General features: G+C 35.6%; 1 protein-coding gene across 1 annotated transcript; it reads right to left on the reverse strand.

Moving 5' to 3' along the window:
- Nucleotides 1-13,042: 13,042 nt before the first annotated feature.
- On the reverse strand, nt 13,043-16,232 carry LOC7476442 (BTB/POZ domain-containing protein At3g49900). The gene is made up of 4 exons (XM_024601324.2): nt 15,970-16,232; nt 15,757-15,826; nt 14,386-14,898; nt 13,043-14,108 (listed from the first exon to the last, which is right to left on the reverse strand). The coding sequence occupies exons 1-4, from the start codon at nt 16,104-16,106 to the stop codon at nt 13,248-13,250; spliced, it is 1,581 nt and encodes a 526-aa protein (XP_024457092.2). The 5' UTR covers nt 16,107-16,232; the 3' UTR covers nt 13,043-13,247.
- Nucleotides 16,233-16,894: the final 662 nt, after the last annotated feature.

Consider the following 16,894-nt stretch of genomic DNA (forward strand, 5'->3'; position numbering starts at 1 on the left):
CGGGTATTTACCTGGTCAATTCCTTTTTTTACAGAGTTTTACATATACAACCTCTTTGCCTCTGGCTTTTCATTGCCTTTCTAATTCTTAAAGTGTAAAACACTTGTAACTTCATGTTAATCCATAAATCTCAATCTGAAACATAGGAGCAAGAACCTCAATATTGGGATAATTTTTGTAATTACGAGGTAATGCATTATAGTTCTCATTGTAGGTAATGGCAGGCCTTGTCAGGATGAGCTTTGGTGGATTACTCTTAGTATGTTGAAACCTACACATCTTTACTTTCTTTCATTGGAAACTTATCATACCCACGACATCATCTTTTTCCTCCTTCTCTATTTGTAATAGACCACAAGTCATTATTTGCATCGCCTTCTAGTGAAACTTTTTATATTCATCGATGTTAGGTCCCAATACTTTATGGAACCTACCAAAATTATCACTCTTTCTTGAACCTAATTCATTTTTTATTGGCAACACCCAACTTGCACTAACATGTCATACAACCTATCCATGGTTACCCTTAAAACCTTTTCTTTATTTCTTCCAAACTCCACAACATTTACCCCATACTACTAGAAGCATGATTAAGGAGGGGGTTGAAATTGATGTTAGAGGTATCTTTAAAGGTTATCCATCTTACTTTGAATAATTGCATGAGCTTTCTCTTGAATGTTGAGCAAGTATTAATATTGTGGCCAAGGTTTTTTATGTGGTACTTACAAGTTAGATCTGGTTTATACTAATTTAGGAAGGAAGGTTTTAGTAGTGGAAATGGAAGAGGGGCCACATGACCTATGCTTAGCAATTTTGCATATATTTATCCTAAAGGCATAGGTAGAGGTGAGAGTTGTTCTTGGTTTCTTTGGTAGGCTCCCTTTAAATTGTTTTCATCTTGGTTTTCTGGCAGGTTGGTTTGCTAGAAAAGGCTTAGCAAAGTTAATACTAGATATTTAGGAAGACATGGTCTGATAGCTTTGGCTTTGGTAGCTTTGTGTTTTGTAATTATTTTTACCCTTATATCCCCCTTCCACATTGCCCACCTCAACATTGTTTTTCCTCCATGCAAACCCTTTTTTTATAGTAGGTTTTGATATTCTTCCAACTTTTATCTTTTATCCCTTGTTCTATTCTCTCAGCACTAACAATATCATAAAAATATTGGGTGAAACTACCCATCAAATGCTCATAATATAGGGACTTGAATGTATCCGTGAATAGAGTCACCATCTTTTTTTCTAACAAAGGTGGTTGTACATGCATTGCCTTATTTTTCCACCTATGAGTATACTCTCTTATGGTTTCCTTATTGCTCTTCTCCATCATCATCAAGCTCGTTCGGTCCAGAGCAATGTCAATATTGAACTTGTATTATGTCAAGAAAGCGGCAGCAAAATCACTCCATTTCTTGACACTTGTGTTATCTAAGCTCATGTTCCTATTTAATGCAGAACAAGTCAAATTGTCTTAGAAGAAATGGATGAGAAACTTCTCATCATGTATAACTTCTTCCATTTTGTTGCAATATGACATCAAGTGTGTATTAGGGCATTCCAGTCCCATACATTTGATAAATTTTAGTACCCAAAACTTCTTAGAAACCACTACATTTGGCACCAGGCATGTCTCAACTGCTCTAACCGGGTTATAGATGTCAAATTCTTTAATAGTCCTCAATCTTTCTTTCCAGATAACCCACTTATCTTGTTCAAGGCAATAAGAGGATTTAACCTCATGAGATCCTTCTATTGTTAGATCTATTATGGCGAGTCATCAGAATTCTCATTGTTACTTATGGTCTAGTAACAAGATTTGCCCTCAAGTTTTGTGAGTCGAGGATAATCGAAGCTGTTGGTGGCAGTAACATGGTTAGCTGCTGACTGGATATCTCTTCCCCAAACTACGCTCGTATGAGTTACTCGAGTAAGCTAGCCATCTGAGTTATATTATTCTTAACGTCTTACAATGTTTTTTGGTAGTGGACCTTAAGGTGAGCCCTCTCTTTGTTCTCCATCCTTTTATAAAAGCCTAATATTGTAAACTTTAACAGGGTAAGCCATCTGATCCCTGTTTCTCATCTTCTTCAAAAGTAACATGTTGTTCCTATTCAGTTGATTATTGTTGTTGTCAATCATATGGTTATGAAACTTGAGCAGTCCATTCTGTCCTTCTAAATGTTTTACCTTGGCTTTTTTTTATCGACCTTTTTCTTTAGTGGGTTGATCTTATTTCTTTTATTATCCAAATCAGTTTTGAAGACGCCGACAACTTTTTCTTTGGCTTTTGTTTCAGTCAACTCACCTTTCAGCATCACATACTTGTTGTATAACCTTTCATATTGCTTAATTTTGCTTTCTAACTCAGTTTGGGTCCTTGAAGACATATCAACCCTTTCTTGGCAATCATTGAAACTGGTTTTCAAAACCTCTAGCTCAATACTGGTTTGCATATAATATATTCCTAATTATCTTCAATCTTCCGCATCTTGGTTTCTAGGCGCCTTTTGTTTCTTTAAGTTGGTTCTCTAAGGACATGATTTTCTTGTCCTTTTCCTCCAGCTGTTGCTCTACAAACTTTCTCAATTTTTTTAAGTGAGGAGTTGCTTCTTTAAGGGCTTTATTGGAGCCCACCTCTATTTAGAGCTTTTCCAGTTGTTCTCTTAACTCTTCGTTATTGCTAATCCTTTTTTTTTTGTTGGTTCAATAGCTTGCGAAGTCTCGACTTCAAATCTAAGAGTCATGAGGATGATGACTAGTGATAGATTTCTCCACTTTGGATATTTTTCACTGGTAACTAGATCTCTTAAACCATATGATTCATTCTTGACCAATACCAAAAGCTTCTAGTCTTGCTTAATGTTTTTCACAATTTCCAAAGCAAATTGATCTTTGAATAACCTGGAGAATTGAGATAGCCTGGTCGTTCTTGGCACATGTTGTACGCCTCTAAGCTTCTTTACAACCAAAGTGGGCGTGTAGCTAACATATCCAGTCACTCCAATCAGAAGCACCCACAATCTTTGCCCATAACTCATCAAGCAGTCCATTACTATCATTCACGGGGCTTTCTACTTTACTTCTCATTGCAAGATTCCTTACAATTTTACTTTCCACTTTTCCTCGCATAGGTCCTTCTACTCCTTTTTTTTTTTAACTATCTCTAATCTTTTTTTATTAAACCAACAAAAGTTGTTAAATACTAGCTTCTTGGTTTCTATATGGCTAATCAGTTGTATGTACAACAATTCTTCACAACATCTCATTGATCCTTTACAACCCTTATATAATGGTTTAATGTTAAGATAGTTTTTGCTACTATCATCATAATTAGATTTATCTGAGTGTTTTTATATGCAACAAAAGTTATAGTCACCTCTAAACTGATTATTTAATGAGGTTTGGAAATAACACCAAACCAAAAATTCCTAAAGCAAGTATTCTGCCATTTTTTTCAAAAAATCTAGAGTCATTCTTCCTCCTTTCGAATACCTCTTCGATCATCTTCCACTTCAGGCCATTAGCACTTTTCTCCAATATATTATGGAGATTTGGAACTTTGATCAATTTGGCCAGTTCAGCTAGCACTTTTTCACGCCTTTGGTGGAAGTAGACTGTATAGATTTCAAGGAATTTCAGTTAGTAAACCATACTCTTTCAAAGTAGGACACATGTCTACATTCCTAAAAGTAAAGCATTGGTACTCGGGGTCCCAAAATGCATCAAGACTTTAATTGCTGAATTTTGCAATGACACATTTATGATTTCCACTATCTTCTCATATTTCTTCAAAAACCCATCCTCATGGTTGTTTTTCCTGTGTGAGATGAGCTTCTTCAAGTCATTTTCAGAGCAACTCATATTTTTTTATGGGTGGCAAACCAAACAAACCCTTAACCACTTACCTAATTTTGACCCGATCAGGTTGACCTAAAATTGTATGTGTTTTATTCATAAAAATATTGTATTCCCTCTCATTCCCTAGCCAACTAGTAGACTTCTATAGTGCCACATTTTGTTATAGGAATGAAATTGTAATTTGAAGATATTAATGTGCCATGTAATTTATTTTGTGCATTTGATGTAGATTTATATTTATGTTTTCATATTTATGCACACTAATATTTTATCATCCTTAGATATATATCATCCTTATATTTTGAAATTGTGATATAAAGAAGTTGTTGATAACTTGGTACATTTCCGGTATAGGAAAAACTCTGTTAAGATTTCGATGGAATATATATATATATAAACACTAACTTTCATTTACAACTTTACTAGAAAATTAGCAAATACAAATGGAAATTCTGACGAAAATTTTTCTTCGGTAGATTAGGGTGAACTTTACCGACAGGATAGTCCCTCAATATATCAGTCGGTAAACACTGACAAAAATATGAATTAAAAAAATCCAAAAGGTACAATTTATAGAGACAAAATCATCAACAAAATGAACCCGTCAGTGAAATCCATTTGTAAATTCGTCAGTAACAAATCCAACCATTTCTTCTACTTCCTTCATTAGCTCTGCAACAAATGGTAGAACCCCTTTATTTTATCACAAATCAACCTCCCACCATAAATTTGGCCAGCCTGACACTTAATCTGTCAGCATCCCTTTTCTGATTCAATTTGTTTTTACGATTCCCCAAATCAAGTAAGCAAAACTATCCATTTTTTATTTAAACTCAATTTTAAAATGTTAATTTTCATTGCATGTTTTTGTAGTATATGTAGTTTGTTTGTGTGTTTAATTGTTTTATAGCTTTTTCCCATATAAATTTGTTTTATAAATTTATGATTTGTACATGTAAAGGTTTGTATGAGATTTTGAAAAATTGATTTTTTTTGTAATTTGATGAAATTGATTTTGGATTTGTGATTTAGGTGTTCTATAACGAAATAAATAATGGCTTATTTAATGAGTTTGTTTTATATTTTTGTCAATTTTATTATAGAGTAAAAAATTTCAGTAAATGTATAGGAATTTGAATTTATATAGATAATTGATAATGATTTAAAAGTATTATTAAAATAGATTGAATAAATTTGATTTAAGCCAATGTTAGCAAATTTATTTAGTTTACATAATTAGTTAATACATGTTGTAATCAATATTCAATATAGGTTTGATATAAGTAATGGATGATCATTCATGGATGTATTGAGATTCATCTGAAGGGTTGCGCATGATAGATTATTGTAATGGGGTTGAGGGTTTTATTAATTACACATTATCTAATCCGAAAGTATTAGTGAAGATGATATTAGATGTCCATGTAAGAGGTGTAAAAATAAAAATTGTCTCGATCCAGATGTTGTAATGATGCATCTTCTATATATATAAAAAAAAGGTTCCTAGAGAAATACCTTTGTTTGTTTGCACACGAAGAACCATATGTTCCTTACGATACCATGGTAGAAAAGATAATTGGGTCAACTTCTAGTTCTAGCAACGTGAATGGAATTGTAGATGGCAATAGGAATCTTTATAGGAATACGGTTATGGATACGATGAGAATGAATCAAGGTTATGCAATCCAATCATAGATGAAGAACCAAATACAGACGCGACTAGGTTTTTTGAACTTTTGAAAGACTCTGATGAACCATTGTGGGATGGGTGCACAAATCACAGTAAATTATCGGTTGTTGCACAGGTGTTCACCATTAAGTCAGTTTATGGGTTGAGTGAGGCCGGTTACGATGGAATTATTGAATGGACGAGAAGCATTTTATCTGAAAGGAACAGGCTAAAAGAGAAATTATATGCTGCTAAATCCATGATGAAACCCCTCAGCCTAGGATACTAGAAAATTGACATTTGTTAAAACTTCTGCATGTTGTGGCAAACTTGAAAATGCAGAGTTAACCGAGTGCAGAACATGCGAACATGCTCGTTATAAACCCAGAATTGGCAGGAGAAGGACTCTTATTACACATAAAAAACTTATATACTTCCCAATCACTCTTAAACTGCAAAGGTTATTCATGTCTCTAAAAACTGCTGAGCACATGACATGGCATCATTCACATAATGTAGTGGATGGAGTCATGGTGTATTTATCCAATGGTGAAACCTAAAAATATTTAATATGGTGCATCCTAAGTTTTTAATGGAATCAAGGAACATATGTCTTGGGTTATATATAAATGGATTTAGTTCATTTAAGTCATTTGTTGCTTTTTTTTTTTGATCGAATGTAAGAATATTATAGATCAAAAATACGCTGGAGACCAACAATACAAGAAAAGGGAACAAAGTCCCTTGAACAAAACATAGGCAAGACAAGCTTGCTGAACAGAAATCAAAGGGAACAGGCTCCCTTGAACAAGCATCAAAAACCATTTGGTAATAAGCATACATAAAACATCCATACAGCAACTCCAGCAGACTAGACAGTCTGGACATTGGGGAGAGAACCTCACCCAAACAAACAACGCCCTAACAAAGCAGCATGCAGAAGCTTCTGCAAGCCCAGAAGGCACAAGTCCGAGAGCAGCACAAAACCAGCACAAGGATGCCAGAATACTCCAGTCCAGCATACCAACAAACAAGCCCACACTGAGCCCATTCTATTCCTAGGAAAGAGCCATCAAACCAGAGACCCGACAAGGGGGCCAGGGACCACACATCAGCCAGCATCGCACGCAAAAAGTAGGGAATTACCTCCTGCAATATGGGGAAAGCGAGCTAATGGCAGCAGTAACCTGCACTCCTAACAAAGAGGAACATGCAGGGGAAGATGGATTCATGACAGTAAGCTAGAAGAAATAAGCCAGAGAAGGAAGTCCAACTCTAGCCAACCATAATTCCAACCAGCTTCAAGAAGCATAGCATACCAAGCTGCTTATAACAGCATACCAACCTGCAAATAACAACAACTAAGAGGCCAGGCACCAGCAGCCCATCCCTACACCATAACATGGATGTAACCCAAATATGAAGGGAGAGAACCTCACCCTGTTGGGAACCATAACCACTATCAAGATAGGCCAGCCGAATTAGAGCTGCAAAACAAAATGGAGCAAGAGGCAGAAATTATGGACAAGGGGAGAGAACCTCACCCAAGCACACCCCAAACAATGCCCCGTAGCAGGCAAAGAGAGCCTGTGCAACAAACCACAACATCCAGCGACCCAGAATCAGGCAACCCTGAGGAAGGAACACTACTGAAGGCCAACCATACAGAAACTGAGGAGCCAGCTCACAACACAGCTCCAACAAACCAACTCTACACCGGGAAGAAGTAGAGCTAGTATAACCCCCAAATATAAACCTGCATACAGCAGCAACAACTCCCACAAGAGGATTCAAGGTCATGTCCAGCAGCCAACCATAAGAGCCAAGAGAACCCCAGCAACAAAACAACTGACCACACAATGCATATGACCAAACAGAACCTGCAACTTCAAGAAGCACAGCGTGTAAACTCTAGAGCAATGTTGTATTCAGCAGCAACACCCAAGAGAGCCTATAGTAGCAGACCATAACCTGCAGTGTACCTTACAGAAAACGGTAGCTCAGAGGCCAGTATTAGTAGAAGTCCATGACCAGTCTAGCAAACCACATGTACTCAGCAGAGGTGACGAAGCTGCCACCAGAAATGCTCCACCAAGCTCCTCTATTGCAAATATAGCAACACAGCAGGAGCGAACCAACAAAACACCCTGTATGAGAATTGGCTGCCATTGGTACACTCCAGCAGACGCTGGCATAGAATGAGAGCAGCCAAGGATGGCATCCAGCCATCTTCAAGAAGGATAACACACTGCAAGCCAAGCTACACAGCTGTTATAGCAATGCAAGCAAGCACCAGTTTCAAGGAGCGAAGCAAGCAAGACTGCATTAAGCAGCAACAGCAGAGGACAATATCCACCAAGCAAAACGCCTCAGAATCTTGACCTGAGGGAACAAGATCAAACACCAACCAGCAACAAATGGCAGACAAACCAAACATACTACAACAGCAGACCAACTAGCAAGATAAACTTGCAGCAACAACAAAGACACTATAGCTTGCATCTGGGACACAAACCGATGCATATAGCTAGAGGATGAGACCCAACTATAGCAGACCAACACTACAAGGAGTAGAAAAAAACAAAAAAGCAATCCAGAGAACAGAGCATGCAAGAACAACTGAACTCAGGGACCAACACTCCAAAAACATGAGGTAGACTACCTCATGTATATGCAGAGGGCATAACCCTCTAGCAAAACAACAAAATTATTACAGAGGAGAAACAGTAGGGGATGCCCTACCACTTTCAGGTTCAGAGAGCAAGTCTCGCCATATCCTTAGAACAGGCTCGGAGTTACCTGAGCAAGGAATACACCCATTGGCATCAGCAGCTGAAGCAACCAAGCAGAGAAAGACCCCAGCGGTGGTGACCAAGAGAATCTGCCCGCAAGCGCCAAACAACAGATTTGCATCGTTGTTGCAAACAGTGTTCGGACCCATGAAATGGAACAAAACTTCCTCCATAGCCCTCACCAAGGAGAGAGTTTACAACTTTCCATTAGGGATGTGTATGAGGCTGGAGTTCATGTTTTCATCTACTATCATACTTGTTCCTAATAGTTTAGTTCAGAATATAAATGTTTGTCTTTGACCATTGATTGATGAGTTGAAGTAATTGTGATTATCCAAGACTTTGACTTATAATGTCTCGAGGAAACAAAATTTTTAGATGACGGCAGTTTTGATGCGGACTATCAAAGATTTTCCTGCGTATGGAATGGTTTTTGGTTGCAGCATGTATGAAAAATTAGTATGTCCATATTGTATGGAAAATAAAAAGGCCTTCACATTAGAAAATGATGTTAAAACATCTTTTTTTATTGTCACCGATGGTTCTTACCAACGAATCACAAGTGAAGAATTGTATGATATGGTGTCGTAGTTAGATGACATTGTGTTTGGTTTTCAATTTAGTAAGTAGAAATTTCTTGGTTTTGGTGTGACCCACAATTTTATAAGACAAAGTACTTTATTGGAGCTTCCTTATTGGAAGACCAATATCCTTCGTCATAAACTCGATGTCATGCACATTGATAAAAACATATTTGAAAACAATTTAATATGGTTATGGACGTGAAAGGGAAGATAAAGGACAACATAAAGGCTAAAATGGATATACCTTTGTTTTGTCACCATAAAAATATAGAGTTGATTTATGATGGGTCACGGGTCACAAAGCCCAAAGCCAGATTTGCCTTAGATAAAAATGCATAGTTACTTTCTAATAATGACTTAAGAGTATGTATTTTCCTAATGAACATACTTTGAACATATCTAAATTGATGAATTTAGAGAATTGCAGATTGTATGGAATAAAGAGTCATGACTGCCATGTGTTTATGCAAACACTCATTCCACTAGCTTACTGGGATTTATTGCCAAATGGGATATGAAATGCACTCACAGAGATCAGTGACTTCTTTAGAGATAATTGCTCTAATAAGTTGTATACAAAACACATAGAGATGCTTGAAACGAATATCATCCATATAATTTGCAAACTTAAGATGATATTCCATTCATCATTCTTTGACTAAAAGGAGCATCTACCCATATATTTATCGTTGGAGGCCCAATTCAGTATAGATGGATGTATCCATTCGAGATGTTTTGGATTGCACATGCATCGTAATTAAATTTTCTATTGTCTTCTTTTAAAAAAAATTCAAGACATTTATGAACGTAATTTAAGAACTTAATCTTAGTATAAAACTTACCCAAAAGTGCTAGAAACTTATCTAGAAGGGTGTTAGTTTTGTTCTTAACTATGTTTTTTTCTTCCCAAAGCTTCTTCTCCCTCAAACCTTTTGGTCTCCCCTCATTTTCCTTATGCTGCTGCCATTTTTAACCATTATTCTCCCTTTAATTTGTTTCATTTTTTGTTCTAAATCGTCACTCAAACCCCCCTAACACTCTCAAGAATTGATTCGCATGTGTTTCTCTCTACAAGATCTTTGAGTGAAAAGTGATAAAGAGAAGAAAGTGGCTCCCCCCTTATTTTTACTTTTGATTTCTGTTGTTAGCACCCTTTTCTTCCTAGGGCTGATAGGTTTTCTCTTCTTTTTTTTTTTGGTCCCTCACTTATTCATGTCTTTTTAATTTAGTCCCTAATTCTTTATGTTTCTCACATTAGGCCATACTCTCATCATTATACACTTCGTTCTACTTATGTTTACCATCACATTTTAAGTTAATAATTTCATGCCTCATTAATGGCCTCTTCTTCAATTAATTAAATTCATTCATTCATTTTCTAAGGACTTACATTTCCTTTCATGCACTACTAAGAGATAAAGAACAATTAATAATTTTTGAAAAAATAATTTCAATTAACAAATGCAATTTCAGGTTTACAAATGTTGAAGATGCACAAACGATAACATCAATGATGAAATCATTGATGGAAGTGCCATTTTTTCAAATGAGTCAGGTTTCCAAAAATACTGAATGGAAATCTATAATTGATGCATGGTTCAGAAAGTTTAGGGTTAGTATTAACTTAAATAATTTTTTAATTATTTTAATTCGGTTAGTTTATTAATATTAATGAACTAATTCTTTTACGAATTTGAACTGCAAGGAAAAATTTTATTGGGACAAGGCTGACAACACTGTTACTATAAGGGTTTGTAAGAATCATACTGCAACTTGGTAAAATTGAAATCAAAATAAATATTTATCCAAATGTTAAAATTTTATTTTTCATTTATTAACCGATAATTCATTTTTAACATATAGGTTTCGTGATTTTTGGTACGGGGCTAAAAAAACCAAAAAATATGTTAAAGAAAGAGAGTTTCTAGGTTGGAAAGATATGGTGGTTTTGAAGGATTTCAGACCTCCGTACTTCTTGAGGCTGTATGGGCAGAATATATTTAGGACGTAATGTCTGAGTGTTTTTTGTGATGGTCGCAATTCGGTGCGGAGAACCGGAACATGTAGATTCACGGTTCCATTATCATACACACTAGTGAATCCATTTTGTTCATTTCGCATGGAAAGCGGATGGTAAGATTCTTTTTTAATTACATCTATTTTTTAAAATTGTTCTTTTATATGAATATGTTTAACTAACAACAGTTTTCTTTTGCAGCCTATGATTCTTGGATGCGTACCAAGACCGAATTAGCTTTTTGTAGAAACACGTGTGAAATGATGACCATCGAAAAAGGGTGCAACAGCTCGTGGATCGCCGAGCTCTGTACTTTGTGGTATGTTGGATTTCAACAATTTCTTTTCTTAGTTTTTTTTTAATATGCTAACTATTTTTTTCAGGAAGCATATAACTCCCTATTGTAAGAGAGATACAGGAAAAATCCTTCGACCCATCCAGAGATCCGGAACTGTGGTTGGAGGCAGGATCTTCTGGTGGACCATATTAAAATCGGGTTTACATTATCTCAAACACTATAGTCAAGGACTTGTGGACGACCCAAAGTGTTTCAATCGTTAGGTGCTTGTAATTGGTTCTGAGCACTCAAACTCTGGAGTTCGAGGCGATCTTAAACCAAGAAGTTGAAGCTTGAATGACCCATCTTGCTTCTGAGACAAAACAACTTAGTGATGAGATGGCTAAAATCTGGCGATTGTATGTACATGGAGCTAAATCATATATGGGTGGTATAAGTGCTCTCTCTTATTGGCCTCATGGTCCTGACGAAGACCCACCTCATCTACTTTCCAGCCCCTCTATTCTAATGAATTGCAATTGAACTAATAAATTTTTAAATTTGTAATAATGATTTTATTTCTATTTTAATTATTTTCTACTCATTTTATTAGATTTTTTATATAAAAAAAATATTTTATTAAAATTACTAACGATCTTACGTGAATTGAATTACTGGAAATGTCATTGCCACATGTTAATCACCAACAAAATTAAATCATCAGTAATATTATAAAAATCACCCATGAAATTACAAACAATGTTTTTTGTTAGTGAAATGTCATGTTCATATATGGAAATACCGACGAAATAAAACAGGTAATTTTTTTGTTTGGCGTGCTTTTTCTGTCTATAAATTTATCGGTGATTATAATACCGATAAAATGACCGACATAACTTAAATCATCGAGAAAAGTTTTTTCGATGAACAATAACTATCTGTGAGCCTGTTGGTAAAAATTATGCCGATAGAATCATTGTCTAACTAGTGACAGAATATTCCATTGATGTAAAATTCTAGTAGAAACATAAAGTTATAAATAAAGTTACAAAAATAAATTTATATGAAAGATAAATCATAGAGAAAATTTGAATTGAAATTGTGTAATGATAAAGGTTAAGTAATTAGAATGAAGAAGAATCTCTTGAAATTCTAACTCTAAGACCTTGTTATTCAAGAAAGAAAAAGTAATCGACATACAAGTCAATTTATAACTAATAAATTCATAATTAGGATTACTAGTAGAATGCAATTTCAAATAAGAAAATAAATAATTTAAAATTAATAATACTTTGAATTATTTTTTACAAAGACTAATTAAAAAAACTTCTTCCAATGGAAGAATTACAAGGATCTTTTAGAATGCTTGACCATGAAATCTCTCAAGTCAACTTAGTTTTTCAGCAAATAAAAAATTTACTTAGTTTTTTTTAGCAAAAATATAGTGTTGAAGTTTGCCAATATCAGCTGTGCCTGATATAATGAATATTAATGGTGCCACTAATCATCTTGTTAGTAAGCCATTTGTAAATCTTTTATTGCATAATTAATAATCACATGTGTTTTGTTTAAGATGTTTATTTTGAATATCAGTACGATTCATGTTTAGGATTTTTATTTTATTTTTATTTTTGAAATATATAGTGTTAGTCTTCTAAAGGAAAGAGAAGGATTACAATACTAAATTTTGGTTTCTATTTTGATTAAAGATTTAATCAATCAAATCCTATTTATTGATTTAAATTTTAAGGTCATAATTTATCAAAGATAATAGATCATGTTCCAAGAAATATGATAGGATCAATCCTTTCAAAGTTATCTATAATTTAGAGGGGGAAGAAAGAGATGAAGAAGAAGAAAACTACTTTTATATCCGCTAATATTACAAATCTTGATCTTAAATGGAAGCCTATACATTTATGTTAGGAATTAAATGGATTAGAACAAAATTCAAGAACTTAAGGGGGGAGAAAACCAAGAAAACAAAGAGCTACCCCGTAGAGCGAGTCCTCTTGTGAAATGGAGCTTCGTCTTTGGTCACGCCAGCGTCTTTAATTTTCTCCATTTCCATCATTTGTATTTGTGTATTTACTCCGAGAGTTGCACTTTGAATCAGATTTGGACACCCATAATGTGCGTTTTAATCTGTCAATCAATCCCTTGCCATTTATATTATTCTTGGAAGTTCGTGGACATTCATTACCTGTGAACTTTGAACGTGAAGACCCTTCCATTTTCTCTCTCCCAAAATGCAGCCGAAACCCGGAAAAAGAAGCAGATCCTCTTTCACCTTTTTCTATCTTATTAGCGTCCCTCAATTCATGGTGGAAACTCGCAGACCTAGATGACGACTTTGCCAAACTTCTTTCTTCCATTACAGACTTGTGCGAAATTTTATGCAAGCTTGAGTACTCCAGAACTCTTCCAATTTCCTCTTCAGATTCAAGCAAAAGCTTCGAACCCTTTTCCTTCATCACCGCACTTGTCTCCACCTCTGACTTCTGTAGAGGCTTCTTCTCCATTAAACTTCTTTTCTTTTCAGACTTTCGCAAGAGCTTTTTCATGCGAGATAGGTCTTTTTCCAAGCTCTCAATTCGTGAGTTTGTAGAGTCCATTTCTACCTTGAGTTGAGCTGCTTCTCGTACTGCTGCATCTCGTCGGAGGATTGAGCCCAGAGTTATGGAGCCTCTAGTTTGATGACTGCGTGTATAATGGTGATTAGTTGTGGTGGGGGTTGTCAAGACTGTCCGGCGAGTGTTTAGCTGCTCGACCAACATGGCTCGTACTATGAATCTTAAAGGCAGTCTAGGGTTTTGCACTGCGTGTATGAGACATTGAGTTGAGAGCTTATCACAGTCTATGAAATTGCAGATTTCAATCTTCTGCTCTTCTGTTATCGTGCTACTATGTTCCTGTGGTGAAAAACAAAAAGAAGTCACGACAAAAAGAAATTTACCTCCTAATTACCAAGCAGGAGATCAGGGAGAAGAGCAAACTAGGATGAAAATAAATTAACCCTTCAGGAGCTGTACAAGTTGTAAAACATGAACGAATTAAGATCAGGAACCAGAAGTTCGAGTATTGCCTTCTAAAGAAAGATTGCTTTTATTTTTAATTTTGACCTTTTACTAAATAAAAGACAAAAGAGAAGGCATTTGAAAGCCAATTAAATGTGAACAGCGAAAGTACCTGAATGTAAAGGTCCACAATCCTATACAGCGCGTCGTGGCTCTCAAACCTACATTGCATACACTCACCGACTATTTGAAAATCGTCGGTTGCCAGGTTTATAACGTCGTCAACACAACCATCCAGCATTTCATCGCTCTCTCCCGTCGAATTTAACGCTTCAACGCACCTACTGACCAAAAACGCTGTCGTTTCAGCCTCTGGAAGCAAACGCAAGCAGGAACAGAAAATAACCCTCGCTAACTCCCTCTCAACGGTGATGGCCCGAAGGAAATACGTTTCCGTTATCTGATTCAAGTTCTCTTCATGTTTCCCGTTCGTCTCCGTCATGCCAAGTAACTCAGCTGCTATTCGTAAGGGAACAACGTTGAACGGCGTTATGACAACGTGGGTGCCATAGCAGAAGTCTGCTGCTAGAGCAAATGTTTCGGGCGTTATGTTTAATGTCAGAGTTATTTCGGAGAGCCCCGCCAGTTGACGTCTTAAATAAGAGCTCCTTGATGTCAGCGGATCCTATGAAAAAGATTTCGATAAATGTTTACTACTGTACGGCACCATGACTTTTCATTAATTGCTACTATTCATGATTTTTGGACAAAAATGAAGAGATCCAAAAGAAAGTTGCTTCAAGCGCACAACAAGCCACCATCTTTAAAATAAAATAAGCAACAACTGGTTTTCCTAGAGGGCAAACTCCATAGATTCATTAATGGGGCAATTGAAATTTTGTGGGAAAACTTAATTTGCATGGAAGAAATGTATCTGATTATTACACAACCATAGTATCTACTTACTATTGTCTTGTTTATTATTTAAAAAATCTACCTTAAAATTACAGTAACAGACACATTCGTGGTTCAAGATCGATCGAGGGATTTGTAAATCAATGAAAATTCTAAGGGCTTTGAACCTAGACCCTCTCTTCGGAAGGGGTGGTACTATTCTCTTAGCAAAATCTTGGGTAGTTTTTTTTTTAATCATTTCCCACTCCCATGCGATAGAATATTCACATTGAATATGTTCTAAACATTATCGATCTTATACCTCATTGGCCAAATTGCATCTTAGTTTTAGCTACAGACAGACCATTCTAATCATAGTGGCATAGGATCCAATCTTGTCTTCTTGCAACACCTCGCAACAAATACTCATGCTCATTATTTAATTTCCTGTTGAAATTACTTGAATTATCTTCCAAGTCTTTCTCACTAACTTCAATTTCTGGTTATTGTTTTCATGAGCACTAAATAATTCATTGGAAAAATAAAGTAAAATATATATATATTGGTAAATCCAACTTCAAATATGAACAATAATGCACCGGTAGGTAATATTACTAGATCAAACAATAAACCAAATGAATCAACTGACCTTGTGCAGATGGAAACAAGTTCCCATGACATAGATCAAGACATCCGCTTTTCGCCCTGTCGCCAGTGACCTATTATATTTATTTTGTATTTATTTATAACAACAAAAAGAAGTACTTTCATACACAGGTATATATATATTGATGTTCTTTTAACTGATAAAAAATAAAAATAACATTGAATAAAAAAATATGTGTAAAAGAAAATATTATACCATGACTCTACTCTAGAGCGGAGGGGTGTTGGAGGAGAAGAAAGATCAGACAGAGAGAGAGAAGGGGAGGAAGAAGAATGTTCATATTCTTCTTCATATATGGTATCTGCAACTCTCAACTCCTTCCAGCTGCTCATTGTTGGGACTGGATTTCTTTTAGATCGATTCGGCTCTCTCTTGCGAAGAGGGATCACAGTTTTCAAAACGATTTGAATACCGTTGTCGTTGCCATTAGGGTTTTTGGAAGGTGAGAAATTCCCTCCCTGGTTAATAACGAAATTGGTAGGGGTATTAATGGTGCATGTGATGACTCATAAATGCTGGTCTTAACTCCTGTAAAAAAAAAAAAAAAAACAATTGCCTTTATACAGTGTGGTAGGTTTAGGACAAACATAAATTATAGTCCTGGCTCCTATTCAAGTTAAAGTCTGGAACCGTCATAAACTATGAGTCTTGGTTCCTAATCTGGGGCCACGTTTGATAAATTTTCGATAATTGATTTATATTTCCGCTTTGTAATAGCATAACTGTGTACTTTCGTGAATTATGACGCTGGCTGATCTTGGACCATGGTTCGTCGCGATGTCTTATGGAAAGGATAGCAAAAGGTCAATTCGCACAATAACTCAGTCTATAAATTGCCAAGTGTAGCGATTACTTGTCATGTTTGGACCTAAATTTAACTTAATTTTACGGGTATATCGTTAGTATACTTTTTTAGAAGTAGCGAGTCCGTGCGACGAATCTGGATTTGTTATGGCTATAGAATTCTAGCAAGGCTAAGAGTTCAAAAAAAAAAAAAAGATTTTGATGGATAAATATTTTTTTTTTTTGTCAAAGTTCATATATAAAAGAGTAAATAAAAAATAAAAAAATTGATAACTCAAAATTCTTGGGCTCAACGTGTGGTACATGTGGGTCTGAC

The sequence above is a fragment of the Populus trichocarpa genome, chromosome 5 (assembly GCF_000002775.5).
Source record: "Populus trichocarpa isolate Nisqually-1 chromosome 5, P.trichocarpa_v4.1, whole genome shotgun sequence".
Lineage (NCBI taxonomy): Eukaryota > Viridiplantae > Streptophyta > Magnoliopsida > Malpighiales > Salicaceae > Populus > Populus trichocarpa.